General features: G+C 49.9%; 1 protein-coding gene across 1 annotated transcript in view; it reads right to left on the reverse strand.

Moving 5' to 3' along the window:
* Positions 1 to 1493: 1493 nt before the first annotated feature.
* Positions 1494 to 14801, reverse strand: part of ZNF783 (zinc finger protein 783) — a 31744-nt gene continuing 18436 nt past the window's right edge. Inside the window, exons 5-7 of the mRNA XM_023736913.1 lie at positions 5288 to 5416; positions 4527 to 4637; positions 1494 to 2886 (exon numbers count right to left, since the gene is read on the reverse strand). Of these exons, the coding sequence (XP_023592681.1) occupies positions 2003 to 2886; positions 4527 to 4637; positions 5288 to 5416 (1124 nt within the window). The 3' untranslated portion in view covers positions 1494 to 2002. The remainder of the gene's footprint in view (positions 2887 to 4526; positions 4638 to 5287; positions 5417 to 14801) is intronic.

Raw genomic sequence — 14801 nt, forward strand, 5'->3', positions numbered from 1 at the left:
TCCCTGTGCGTTGGGAGACGTGGGGCCCCTGGAGAGGAGTGACAGAGCGTCGGGCTGTGCCCCTGAGACCCTCAGCCGTGTGGGGAGCAGGTCTCTGGAGTGAGGGTGTCCAGCCCGGTCCCCGCCCCCAGTAAGAGCCCGCTGGCCTGACCCCAGGGCTGGAGGAGCCCGAATCTGCACAGGCCCAGCCTCCCATTCGGGCAGATAGGGACCGGCAGATAGGGACGAGCAGATAGGGATGAGCAGATAGCAACGGCAAGAGATCGGGAAGGCATTCGTCGTGCGCTCTAGGCAGGCCCCGCCCCTTCCGCCGGCCTCCCACTCCCCGGGCCCCGCCCCGCGCCCGGACCCAGCTCCCCCTTGGGAAAGCCCCGGGAAGCCCCGCCCCTTCTGGCCTTGACCGCCCCCCGCGAGCCCGAGCAGGTCACGTGCACGCACGCGCCGACTCCCCAACGTTTACGGAGTCCGTGCCGTTTTACTGGAGGCCGCCAAGGCCGAGTGGTCCAGGCTTCCCCCCGTCCGCAGCTCGCCCTGCGCAAAGAAATGCTGCGGACACCCCCGCCGGGCGTCCCAACCGAGTCTGGCGCCCGGAGGCGGGCGCGCCGCGCGCAAGCGGGGCACGCGGCCCGGAATTGAGGCCAGGCGGCGCAGCGTCGGCGCCCCAGGAGAGCCCGAGGCCGGGTGCAGACACGGCGGTGCCTTGTCCCAAACCCCAGGTTTGACTGGGTGGTCATGCCCCAGAGCCGACGGCTACGTGTCCCGGCTCCAGTCCTCTGCCCTGGCTTGTCTGGGAGAGGCTGAGGGTCAGAGGGGGCAGGGGCCAGGGGCGGGCAGACCTGAGCGACAGCCGCGTCGCACAGATGAGCACAACCACGCCCAGGACCGGCCGCCTGCAGCGCCCAGTTCGGGTGACTTAGGCACAGAGCTGTCCTCGAGGCCTCCGGGTTCGGCCGGTACTACTCCGGAACTCCCACAGCTTTGGTAAGAATGTGTCCCATGAAAATACCCGTGGGAAAGTCTCACCGCACTCCAGAAGATCAGGGCCTGAGGGACTCTGACTGGGGGAGGCTTCACCTTGTCCTCACGCCTCAAGCCCATTATGACCCTGACCACCCTGAGGGGAGCCAGGAAACACTAGGGCCGCTTTCCCCTTGGACAGGTGAGGAGGTGAGGCGGGGCTGATCACAAGATACAGGGGGATCTCCCAGCCCTAAATCTGCCCAGAGCCCTCTGCCCTCAAATTGGCCCAGAACTGGAGGCAGGTACCCCCTCACCCCCAAACGACAAGGCCTGGGTGCCCCAGAGTCCGGTCGACTGACCAGCCTCACCCAGACCACCGCCTTCCATTCCTGGACTCCCTCCACACCCCCATCAAGGTGATTTATGGGATGCAGTTGACAGATTGCATTCACCCATTAACACTGAGACCCCCGGGAGGGTCATTCATTCTGGGCTTCAGTCCCCGTCCCTACTGAAAACCAGACAAACAGTGGCTGGGAACACCCTTTGGGGAGAGACTAGGCTCCCGGAGAACGGCCTTGTTTCCAGGGCAGGGCTGACCCATCAGCCACCCAGACTTGATCGTCCCCCAGCTGCTCCTGGTCCCCTTGGCAATACACACAGCACTTACAAAAGCACAAGAAAAGTTTTATTAAGAGGAAAAAAAAATGTTTCAAAATAACAAAGGAAAAAAAAATCAAATCTCTGCCTTCTCACCTTGACTCAGGCGGAAGACCTCTGCACAAAATCAAAACCCCAGGCCCCAGTGTGTCTGCCTCGCGCCCGGGAGCCTCAAACTGGCCCTCGTGACCGATTGTGGTGCCTGCTGAAGGCCCACCAGAAACCCGCCTCCCTTAAGCCTCGGGGTCCTTACCCGTCAGGAATGTGGGAAAGGCAGCAAAGCGTGACCAACCTAGGAAACTGAGGCACCTGGTCATACACGTCACCGAAGGGGTCGCTGCTTCTCCTTCGAATGCGAAAAAATCCAGAGGAGGCTCGGGCGTCAGGCGGAGAAGGAACGGCCCTCCCCTCGCACAGGTCCTGGGGGCGGGGGGCGGCCCTCCTCCTGGCGGCCGGGCCTGGGCCAGGGCAGGCTCGCCTGCGGAGCGGCGCCGTGCGGACCCGCCTGGCCCCGGGCGTGCGTCTGCATGTGCACCGCCAGGTGGTGGTTGCGGTTGAACGTGCGGCCGCACTGCGGGCAACGATAGGGCCGCTCGCCTGTGTGGATGCGCTGGTGGCGGAAGAGGTCGGAGGGCCGGCGGAAGGCCTTGCCGCAGTAGGGGCAAGAGGGCCAGCCCTGGCTGTCGCCCGTGTGCAGGCGCTGGTGCAGCAGCAGGCTCTTGCGCTGCTGGAAGAAGCGCAGGCACTCGCTGCAGTGGTACACCTTGCCCGCGGCGGTCCCCGGCCGCCGTCTCCCCAGGTCCCAGTCGGCCGGGTCCCGCGCCGCGGGCTCGTCGGGCAGCCAGCGGATGACTGGGCCGGGCGCCACCACCTCGCCGGGCTCTAGCGCGGGCTGGGCGTCCCCCGAGTCAGGGGGCGAGCCACTGCCGGCCGCGCCAGGGTCCTCCTCCGCGTGGGTCCGCTGGTGGATGGTCAGGTTGATCCTCAAGCGGAAGCTCTGCCCGCAGTCTGGGCAGAGGAAAGCCCGCTGCCGGCGGCGAGGGAGGACGCGCAGCGGCTCTCCAGAGGCCCCAGGAGGGCGAAAGGTCCCTGGCCTCAACCTTGGCACATCACCGCTGTGATGCCGGCGGGGGCCCCCAGCTCTGTCCCTGGGTCCTTTGGGGACCCCACACTCGGCCTGGCCAGGTGACTTGCCCAGGAATAGCTGCTCTGGCATCAGTTCGTCCTCAGATTGGCCTTCGGTCTTGATGGCTGCGCGGCCCCCACCTGGTGAAAGATCACCACTGATCCCACGTGTATGCAGGGCCGCCACCAGGCCCTCTGACCGCCTGCACCAGGCTCTCGGGCAACCCACTCCTACTCCTGCCTCCACCTCCCTGGGGATCCCCTCCTCCACATGCCCACCGCCTTCCTGCTACAAGGGCCCAGGCACACAGGGTGCGTCCTGCCAATTAGGCACCAGGCCTACTCCTGTCATCCTGCTTGTTGTCACAGGGGCTAAGAGGCCACTCAGATGGTCTGTTCCTGGAGGCCAAGAAGCTGCAAAGCCAGCAGCCAGGGAGCTAAGGCCAGCGTCAGACAGCAGGAGCAGACAGAGGTAGGGGCCATGAAAGGGGGCAGAGATGCTCTCAGGGGGCCCTGGACAATGAGACAGTGGCCAGCTTGATGGTTAGTTGTGACTACGAACAGCCGTGAGCTCCGCTGGCCGGAGGCCACCCAGACCACGGAAAGAGCCTGGTGTGTGGGGGCCTACCTCACTCAAATACCTGCCGAGGGCCCACTTCCTTGTGGGGTGGGCCTGGGCCAGGAGAGGGTGGGCAGAGGCAGCCTGCGTGCTCACCCGAGGCCTCAGCACACAGCCACCAAGGTCCCTCAAGCTAGGAAGGAGGGTCCCAACCCCTGTTCTATTTGGAACACTGGGCATTTCTGCCAAGTCCCCATACTGCTGTTCTCTGGGCGTCACCTGGAATCCTTTCTGAGCACGTCGGCCCCAGCACCCTCCTCCCTGCTCCCCCGGCACAGCTGCACCCTCCTCCCTGCTCTCCCAGCACCCCCGCACCCTCCTCCCTGCTCCCCCGGCACACCTGCACCCTCCTCCCTGCTCTCCCGGCACCCCTGCACCCTCCTCTGTGCTCTTCCAGTACCCCCACTTTGGCTGTTGCCCTGTGGTCTGCTCTGCAGCCAACCTCGGACCCCTGCCCTCTGCACATTTCTGATGGAATTCTTCAGCTCTCTGTGAGCAACTTCCAAGGCCCAGGCCCGTGTAAGTATCATTCTCCTGAAGGAGGAAGTTAAATCAGGGGCCAGGGCTGCTGTGAGGAAGAACCACTGAACTGCTGACGCCTCCCACCCCTGGGCAGCTCTGCACCGCCCGGTGCCGTGCGTCTCTGCTGCCCACCACTGACCCGACCACCCTCACGCACAACTGTGCTGAGAACTTCGCTTCTGTTAGAAATGGCCTGACCGTTTTTAACTCATCCTGTAGCTATAGAACCATTAAGTTCTCTGCGGGGTCACCTACGCTTCTGGGTAACACTTGCCTGCATTTAGTGGATACAATGGTATTCTTGAACTTTGAGGTCTATTTGAGTCCCAGACTCACCTGTCCCCACCACCCACTGAGCCCAGACAGGTGGCAGGACACAATGGCAGTGATGGCTCCCTGCTCATCGGTGCCGGGGTTGGCGGGGAGCCTAGTGCTACCAGGCAAGCACAGACCCAGGCCCACCACACTGGAGCTGTGAGACGCGGGGGCGTGAGACAAGGCCGGCATCAGACAGGGTCAGTCACCGCCAGGTCCCATCTCAGCTATACCCCACCCCCAGGCCAGTCCTGGGACCCGCCCCACTCCCCAGAGGGCTCCCAGAGCCTGTGTGGGTCTGCTGTGGGGCTGCCCCTCCACTCACCTGGCCCCATGTCGGGCAAGGTCTCCCTGGGAGAGGAGGTGGGCGACGCCTCGCCAAAGATGTCTTCCCCCCGTTTAATCGAGGACACAACGTGGGTGCTGGCTGGAGGCCCTGTGGGAGAGAGAGTCTCGTTGGGCCTTTCCTTGGCACTGGGTACCACAGGGTGGGCCTGCCCCCCCCAGCAGGCCCTGGACGTGCGCAGTCCCCTGCCAAGGAAAGGGGTCCCAGGGCCTGTCTGGGGGCTGCAGCCTCCACTCAGTGGGGAGAAGGGAGCTGTAAAGGCCTCACCCCACTCCCATGAGGGCAGTGTGACCATGGGCCCTGAGCACCTGACTGTCACTCTACGGCCCCCAGAGACAGAGGGCTGGGAGGCCTGGCTGGGCATGTGACAAGGTCTGAAGATGGGGCAGGGATGCTGCCTTCCTGAGAAGGTCCCACCACTCCTGCTCTAGGGGCACGGCTGGGGAAAGAGGTCCGTATGAAGGCGGTGATGTCCCCTCCACCTCGGGGAGCTCGTAAACACGTGGAGGCGGCACCAGCCATGGGAAGCAGGGGACGGCCGGCCAGCAGGGAAGGTCGGCGGCGGACAGCAGCAGAGGCTGGGCCAGCAGGGCACCCAGGCCTCCCAGGAAGCTTGCCCAGCCCAGCCCAGCCCGGCCCCGCTCCCATCCTGAGCTCTAGAGCTCTTACTCAGCACTGCGTGTCTCTAACCAGGGATGGCTGTGACACCATTTGCTGCCGCCTCTGCTGTCCTCACTCACCAGTGCTCTGCCCAAGAGGCGTCACTCTTGCTTCCAAGGCCCCCTGGTGCCTGGGTGTCTGCCCTGCTCCTGGCTCCTCCTGGGCTGGGCTGGCTGGGCCAGGCATGTGCTCTGGGTCTGGAGAGAGGCCTGGGGATGAAGACCAGCGACACTGAGGACTACACAGAGAGCTGCAGGTGGCCAGGAGATGCCCCTTGGAGTCCCCACCAGAACACCCTCTGGGGACAGCTAGAGGCAGAGTCTCAGGCCCTGGGCACCAGAACAAGCACAGGGTCTGTGGACATCACAGGCCTGCTAGTGACAGGACTCTGGCCTGAGGCCTCCTGTCCAAGAGACATTGGACAGGTCACAACACAGCGCAGACTCCTGGCTCAGAACACCCAACTGTGGCTCCCAAACCCAGTCCTCTACCAGACTAGCCAGGAGCACCCTCAAGATTCTGATCAGCAGTTCTGGGTGGGGCCTAGGAAGTACATGTTTTTAAAAAGCACCCTAGGTCAGAAGAGAGAACCACATAGTTCACAGAATAATAAATAAAAATGGCCCTTAAGCATATAAAAAGACAGTCAACCACACTCAGAATAGGAGAGGGGCCATTAAAACTACACTGAAACGCGACCTTTCGCTTCTTATGCCGGCAAGTCCTGTAAACCCGACAGTGTTCCCTGTTGGCCAGGCTATGGGGATGTGCTCTGTACAATGCTGATGGGAGCACAAAATAATGCCAGCCTGAGGAGAGGAACTTGGTGGTATTTTGCCAAATGACACACTCACCTATTGACCCAGCAGTCCAACATCTAGGAATCTACACCAAAGATATACTAGCAAAAACATGAAGTGACTTAGGTACAAAGTAGTCATTGCAGTATTATTTATAGCAACAAAATATTGGGAATAACCCAAATGTCCACCAGTGGGGACTGGTTAAATAAACTATGGTATGTCACACCATGGGGCACTATGCACCCATAGAAAGAAGTCAGGAAGACCTCTACATACCGACTAAAAGTGATCTCTAGACTACATTGTATTAGGCAGGGGTGGGGGAACACAAACGTACCTGTGTGTTATGTTTTCAAAAAGAAATCGCAGAAGTATAAACAAAAAATAAAAATGGTTATCTATAGGGTGAGGGGTCAAGGATGGAAGTGAAATTTCTCAGAATGTATCCTGTTAGATAATTTGACTTTGTAAACATAAAATATCTTACATACGCAAAAAGTTAAATTAAATCGGAAAGAAAAAAGAAATCTACAAAGATTTAAAAATAAACTGAAGCAAATGAACTTCACTGCATACCACATTGGTGACAGTAATTATTTCAAGTAACTTTAAAAGGCATTTTTGTGTCTAAGTCCTGGGTAGAATATTAACTCAGTGGAATAACACATTGTAATATATGCACCTACTATCAGAGCCCTCAAAGCAGGGGACAAAAAGAGCTGCAAAGAGAGACTTCGGGAAGATGGTGGCATGAGCAGGTCCAGACCCCAACTGTCCCACACGAGCACCACAAAAAGCAACTAGAAGCCTGTGCCAAACCCTGTAAGAACTCCGAAGTCGGTGAAGGTTGGTAACAAGGAGCTGCAAACTGAAGCGAGATCAAGGCAAATTTTAAATGGTAGGACAATCTTTCTCCACTGTCCCGCCCCTCCTCCTCCCAGTGTGGCAGTCAGATGGCTACAGCGGTGCCCCAGCCGACCCATAGCTCTCCTGTGCACAAAGAAGGGTCCTGATCTCAGGGTCTGAAGTAAATGGGACTGACCTTGCTGGCGGACTGATCAGTGTGTATCTTCTGGCCACGGTGGGGAGTGGCATGAAGGACTGAAACCTCAGTCTGGCCTGAACGGAGCTCTCACAGGGTAAGGCGGGAGCAGTGAGAAAGACTGAAGGCTGAGCCCACCTGAGAGTTTCTTGCAGAAGTAAGTGCTTTTAAAAGCACCATGTTTACATGGGAACTGAGAAAGGTAACACACTGTAATATTCTAATGTCCAGGTTTCATCAAAAAAATCACAAGGGACAAAAAGAAACTGGAAATAATAGGCTATTCAAAAGCATCAGACAAAAGCAGGGCTTAGAACTGGTTTGAACCCCTGCTGAGAATTTGCATTCCCACTCCAGATATACTGATTCAGAATCTACAGTTTAACAAGATCCCCAGGTGATTTTTAGTATAATTTCTTGGAAACTTGTTAGAAACACAAATTCTCAGCAGAGGTTTGAAGTGGAATGAACTGGTTCGAAGACCTGGACAAAATGTGAGAAATCATCTCTATGGAAACCTGGAAAATGGACAGATTGGATTTTAAGTATTAAACATCCTCAAAGAACTAAAGGAAAACATGGATAAAGAACTAAAGGAAATCAGGAAAACAATACATGAATAACACAAGAATATAAATAAAGATGTAGACACTATAAAAAGAAAACAAACCAATACTGGAGCTGGAAAATACAATAACTGAAATGAAAAATTCATCAAAAGGACTCAACAACAGATTTGAGCTGGCAGAAGAAAGAACCAATGAACTAGAAGATAAGGTCATTGAAAGTATTGAGTCTGAAGAGCTACAGGAGAGAAGGATCAAGACCTCTGAGCACAGCATACTGGAAATGGGCCACCATCAAGCAAACTAACTTATGCATCATGGGGATCTCAGAAGGAGAAAAGAGAGAGAAAGGGACAGAAGGAACATTTGAAGAATGGCAGAAACTTTCCAAAGCTGACGAAGGACATAAATCTAAAAATCCAAGAAGCTCAACAAACTCCAAGCAGGATAAACCCAAAAACATCCACGCCGAAACACATTATAATCAAGTTCTCGAAAACTAAGATAAACAGAGAATCTTGAAAGGAGCGAAAGAAGTGAATTGTCACATACAAGGGATTACCAACAAAATTAAGTGCCGATTTCTCCTCTGAAAACTTGGAGGCCAGAAAGCAGTGAAAAGATGTATCTAAAGTACTGAAAGAAAAGAATTGTCAACCCAGAATACTACATCCAATAAAGAACTGCTTTAGGATTTCTTCTAGCCCAAAAAGGAGGCGTATGTACAATAGCTAACACTTCTTGTTGGACATGGATAAAGTCCACTGGACAAGTTGAACAAGCTGTAACCAAAACCCAACAAACAAGCACACTGGTTACACCAAGTAGAATCTCATCCCAGCTGGGGATTTGATCTGTTTAGCTGGCTCCCTACTGATGTAGGGTCTTGGACGTGCTCTTTAATCCAAACAGGAATTATAATTTTAATCATGATTATTGTTTTCTGTGGAAGGATCAAACATATTACAAATTATTTTCAGGGTGCTTGTAATCAATCTACCAACATTCATTCTCTCCATAGAATAATGCTTCTACAAGATACTATTTTTGCCTCTGACAGTAAAAATAATCAGGCTATAGAGTCTTGACCTGCTTGACCCAGCTGTCATGGATTGACAACTTGGCTGGGTCATGATTCCCAGTACTGTATAATTGTGTACCATTTTGTAATCTGATGTGATTTCCTTATGTGTTGTAAATTCAATCACTATGTTGTAACAAGACGGATTAGCGGCAGTTATACTGATGAGGTATACAAGACTGGATAGTGTCTTAAGCCAATCTATTTTGAGATATAAAAGAGAGAAGTGAGCAGAGACACATGGGAACCTCATACTACCAAGAAAGCAGTGCTGGGAGCAGAGCGCATCCTTTGGACCTGAGGTTCCTGTGCAGAGAAGCTCCCAGACCAAGGGAAGATTGATGACACGGACCTTCCTCCAGAGCCAATAGAGAAAGTGTTCCCTTGGAGCTGACGCCCTGAATTTGGACTTGCAGCCTACTGGACTGTGAGAGAATAAACTTCTCTTTGTTGAAGCCATCCATTTGTGGTATTTCTGTTAGAGCAGAACTAGATGACTAAGACACCAGCTGATGACATTTCTCAAGTACACTGTTACTCCACTAGTCAATCAATCTGTTTAACATTGCCTGGAGCCTTAGCTATGGCATGGTGAAGACCCAGAAATTAAGAGGCATGGTCAGATATTGGTCAGCATAAGTCCATGCAGAAGAAGGCCCATGGGAAGGCAAAAGGAGATGTCAGTAATTTGACCAAAGACCTTCTTTGAATGTCTTGATCAAAAGGGAGAATTGTTAGAAGAAATAAAAACAGAGTCATGTGGTTAACAAAATGGCATCCGCAATAAAGTGGACCATACCCCTAAGACTTGTCTTTATCAAAACTTAAGCCTAGCTTTCCTGTAAATCAGGCCACTCTCATTAACCAATGAGATTCTGACAGCATTTCCACTCTCCTGGACCAGTGAAATCCTGACAGCGCCTCAGTAGTAAACTGCATAAGCCAATCAGAAATAAGCTGCTTTTGCTTCTGCATTTTGTCAAATACGAAGTCAATCACTGCTGATACTCGGCAGAGTACCTTTCCACTTTCAGTTTGGTGCTACCCAATTTGCAAATCTTCCACCTGTATAAATTCATCTAATAGAAAAACAAAAAAAAGAATACTACATCAGTCAAAAATGTCCTTCAAGAATGACAGCAAAATTAAGATATTCCCAGATAAACAAAAGCTGAGGGAGTTTTTGTTACAACTAAACCTGCCCTATAAACAATGCTAAAGGGAGTACTTCAGATGGAAAGGGAGAATACTAGATAGTAACTCAAAGCCGTGCAAGTGTAAGAATAAGTTTTAAGGTATTTTGGGTTCAAAATTCTAGTTGTTATGTTCGACATACTTTGTAATGACAAATGCATAGTTACTGAGCATGATACACACATCTGTATAATGATGTAACAGGTGATGATGGCAACACAAACGAGAGAAGACAGGAGTGGTATAGGAATAGAGTTTTTGTATGTTACTGAAGTTAAGTGGGTATCAATTTAAACCAGGTTGTTATAAAAGTAAAATGTTAAATATAATCCTTAAAGTAACTACGGAGAAAATGGCTTTAAAATGTACACAAAAGGAAATGGGAAGGGAAACAAAATAATACACTGCAAGAAATCAACTAAACACAAATGTTGGCAGTACTGGAGGAAATGAGGGACAAAGAAGGTGTAAGACAAACACACACACAAAATAAAATGGCAGAAGTAACTCCTTTCTTATCGATAATTACCTTAAAGGTAAAATAATTAAACTCTGTGATCGTTCAGGTTGTGTGTCAGCTTGGCTGGGCCGTGATTCTCAGCGGTTTGGCAGTTCTGTTGTACTTTGGCAGTTGTATAATGATGCGGTCACCTCTATGATGAGATCTGATACAATGTGATCACCTCCATGATGGGATCTGCTGTGAACAGCCAATCAATTAAAAAGGAGTTTCCTTGGGGAGCATGGCCTGCATTCAATATAGGTGGCCTTTCAGGCAAGGTTTGCAGGCTTCTGCTCGCCCTGGATCCTGCAGCTGGCTCCTGTTCATCTGACCTCCAATTCTTGAGACTTGAGCTAGCAGCTGACCTGCTGATCTTGGGTTTGCCAGCCCCTGCAGCTATGTGAGTTGGAAGAAGACTCCAGCCTGACCCACGGACTTGGGACTTTCCAGCCTCTACAACCATGTGAGCCATTTCCTTGCTGTAAGTCTTTCTCTCTCCATATACATACATACATATATATATATATATATATATATATATATATATATATATATGCCCTGGTGGTACAGTGGTTAAGAGCTATGGATGCTAACCAAAAGTTGGCAGTTCAAATCCACAAGCCGCTCCTTGGAAACTTTATAGGGCAATTCTAGTCTGTCCTATAGTGTCGCTATAAGTTGGAACTGCTCAAAGGCACCTAACAACAACAAATACATACATACATATATATACACACAGACGCTTCACTGGTTTTGCTGCTCTAGAGAACCAGCCTAAGAAACTCTCAAATCAAAAGGCAGAGAGTAGCAGAATGGATAAAAACTCATGACTCAGCTATATGCTGTGTACAAGAGATGCATCTTAGGCACAGAGACACAAATAGGATGAAAGTGAAAGGATGGACAAAAATACTCCATGCAAATAATAACAAAAAGAGCGCTTGGGTGGCTATATTAACATCAGACAAAATAGACTTTAAGTCAAAATCTGTCATAAGAGACAAGGACATTATATAATAATAAAAGGGTCAGTTCATCAAGATCTAACCTTTACCTTATCCACTGCTGGTGAGAATGCAAAATGGGACAGCCGTTGTGGAAAACAGTGTGGCGGTTTCTCAAAAAAACTAAAAATAGAACTACCATATGACCAGCAATTCCACTCCCAAGTATATACCCAAAAGACCTGAAAGCAGAGACTCAACCAGAGACTTCTACACCAATGTTCACTGCAGCACTATTCACAATAGCCAAAAGGTGGAAACAACCTAAATGCCCATCAACAGATGAATGGATAAACAAAATGTGGTATATATATATATACAATGGAATACTACTAAGCCAGTAGGAGAAATGAAGTCTTGATACATGCTACACTGTGGTTGGAGCTTGAAGACATTATGCTGAGTGAAATAAGTCAGTCACAAAAGGGCAAATATTATATGACCTCACCTACAATATTGGGAGGGGAAAGGGAAGGTTAATGGTGATGGAAAAAACACATTGATTAAGGGTACGGATGCACAGCTGATTACTGTAATTGTCAATAAGTTGTAGATCTGTAAAAAGTTGAACTGGCAAAAGTTGTGTGATAGATATATTTACAACAGCAAAAAAAAAAAAAAAATTAGCTGCTGAAGTTGCCTATGTACAACCAAAAACCTCATGGGATTTGGTTCCTTGGTTTTGGAGGTTTAGGGTCATAGTTTCATGGGACATCCCAGTTAACTGGCCTAATAATGTGCTTAATGCTTCTATTCTACCTCCTAGTTCACTGTGTAGTGCCTGGGGTCTTAAAAGCTTACCAGTGGCCATCCAAAGCAGGACAACTGGTCTCTATTTGCCTGGAGCAAGAGAGGAAGAAGGAGAGTCAGGAATAGGAGGATATGGAATGTGTGGCTAATTGCTTCCATGAACAACTGCCCCCTTTGCCATGAGACCAGAAGAACTGGATGGTGCCCAGCTACCATTACTGAACATTTTGATCAAAGATTCCATAGGCAAATCCTCATCAAAAGGGGGAAAATGAAGAACAGAACTTCAAATTCTCATGGACTCCAAACTTTCTGGAGCCAAGGGGGCTGGATAAACCCCTGAAAACTATTGCCCTGAGATAATCTTTAAAACTTAGACCAAAACTATCCCCTGAAGCCTTTTTAAAAGCAAACAATAGTTTAGCTTAACTAGTAAAAAATGTCTGCCTTGAGCATTATGCTCTTTAAGAACTATCTATATGGGATCAAAGTGACAACAGCAACTCAAAAGATTGGATAGGACTTTAGGGGGCAGTGAGTTTATTTTAATAAGGGAGGAACAACTCAGAAAAAGAGGGTGAGAGTGGTTGTACAACTCAAAGAATGTAATCAATGTCCCTGAATGGTACATGTGTAAACGGTTGAATTTGTGTATGTTTTGCTGTATATATTCTCAACAACAACAAAATAAAAATTTTTTAAAAAGATCTAACCATTATAAATATATACGCACCTAACATCAGAGCCCTTGAAACATATGAAGCAAACACTGACGGAACTGAAGAGAGAAATAGATAATTCTACAATAACAGAGACTTCAATATGCCACTTTTAGTAAAGGACAGAACATCTAGGAAGAAGATAAATAAAGAAATATGAACAATGTTATATACTAACTGGAGTCCCTGGGTGGTGCAAATGGTTATGCAGCCAGCTGCTAACTAAAAGATTTTAGGTTTGAGTACATTGGAAGGAAGGCCTGGTGATCTACTTCTGAAAAATCAGCACTGGAAACTCTATGCAGCACAGTTCTTCTCTGACACACATGGGGTTGCCATGAGTAGGCATCTACTTGACAGCAGCTGGTGGTGGTGATGATGGTATAAACCAACGAGACCTAACAGACATGCACAGAACGCTCCACCCAATGACAGCACAATACACATTCTTCTCCAGTGCACATGGATAATTCTCCAGGAGAGACCATCTATTAGGTCACAAAAGAATTCTCAATAAATTTTTTAAAATTTGAAATCATAGTATCTTCTCCAACCACAATGGAATGAAACTAGAAATTAACAACAGAAGGAAAACTGGAAAATACACAAACGTGGAAATTAAACAACACACTATTAAACAACCAGTGGGTCAAGAGTGAAATCAGAAAATATTTAGAGTCGAATGAAAATGAAAGCACAGCATACCAAAATTTTTGGGATGCAGAAAAGGTGGATACTAGCCAAAGCAGTCTATAGACTCAATGCAATTCCCATCAAAATTCCAACAGCCTTCTTTGAAGAAATGGAAAAGCCAATCTTCAAATTTATATGGAATTGCAAGGGTTCCCACATAGCCAAAACAATCTTGAGAAAGAACAAAGTAGGAGGACTCACACTTCCCAACTTCAAAACAAACTATAAAGCTACAGAAATCAAAACAGTCTGGTACTCGTATAATGACAGACATATAGACCAGTGGAATAGAATTTAGAGTCCAGAAATAAACCCATACATCTATGACAAATTATTTTCAACAAAGATGTTAAGTCCATTCAATGAGTAAAGAATAGTCTCTTCAATAAATGGTGCTGGGACAACTGGATTCCCACATAAAAAGAATGAACCTAGAGGGGATTCCGGGAACATGGTGGTATAACATACCATCATTCCAATCCTCCTCCACAAATACAACAAGAAATACAAGGAAACAGTGCTCAGCTTTGAGGGACTCTGAATTGGGGAGCAGAGGAAAGCAGCAGGTAAGTGCAGACAGGCAAGAATCAACGAGTCCCATAGGGTAGGAAAATCGCTTCTCTCACCATCCCTGTCCCTCCTCCAGCCACACGGGCCGCCAGCTGCTGTGAACTGGGGTAGTGGCCCCAGAAAAAGAGCCTGCTTCCCTCACCACCACAGCCCCTGCCTATACAAAGAGATAGAACCCCAAGCTTCTGCCCTAAAATCAACAAGGCAGACCTCCCTGGGCGTCTGTTTGGAGTGTGCCAGCACCTCCTCCACCCAGACACTGTCAGTTGCAAACCTCTCGTGAACTGCTACAGAAGGCCTGTGCAGTGGAGTATGCTCCCATAATAAACATTCTACCAGCCTTCCTGTGCAACCCATAGCTCAGGCCTCTGAAACCAACAGGACAGACCTCCCAGGGAGTCAGTTGAGGTCTCTCTGCTCCCCCTTTTTGTTGGTGCTGAAGACTGCTGACTGAGGCTGCTGTGTGCCAAAATGCAGGAATTTTGGTGAAGGCTGCACCCACAGCCAACATACTAAGTAAGGCCTCTGACAGCAACAAGGCAGACCTTCCTGGAAGTCTGTTTGGAGAGTGACAGCCCCTCCCCGACCCAGACACTGTCACTGCAAACCTGCCGTGGATTTCTATAAAAGGGCACTACAGTGCAGTCTGCTCCCGTAGTCGGCACTCTGC

The sequence above is a fragment of the Trichechus manatus genome, unplaced genomic scaffold, assembly GCF_000243295.1.
Source record: "Trichechus manatus latirostris isolate Lorelei unplaced genomic scaffold, TriManLat1.0 scaffold00093, whole genome shotgun sequence".
NCBI lineage: Eukaryota > Metazoa > Chordata > Mammalia > Sirenia > Trichechidae > Trichechus > Trichechus manatus.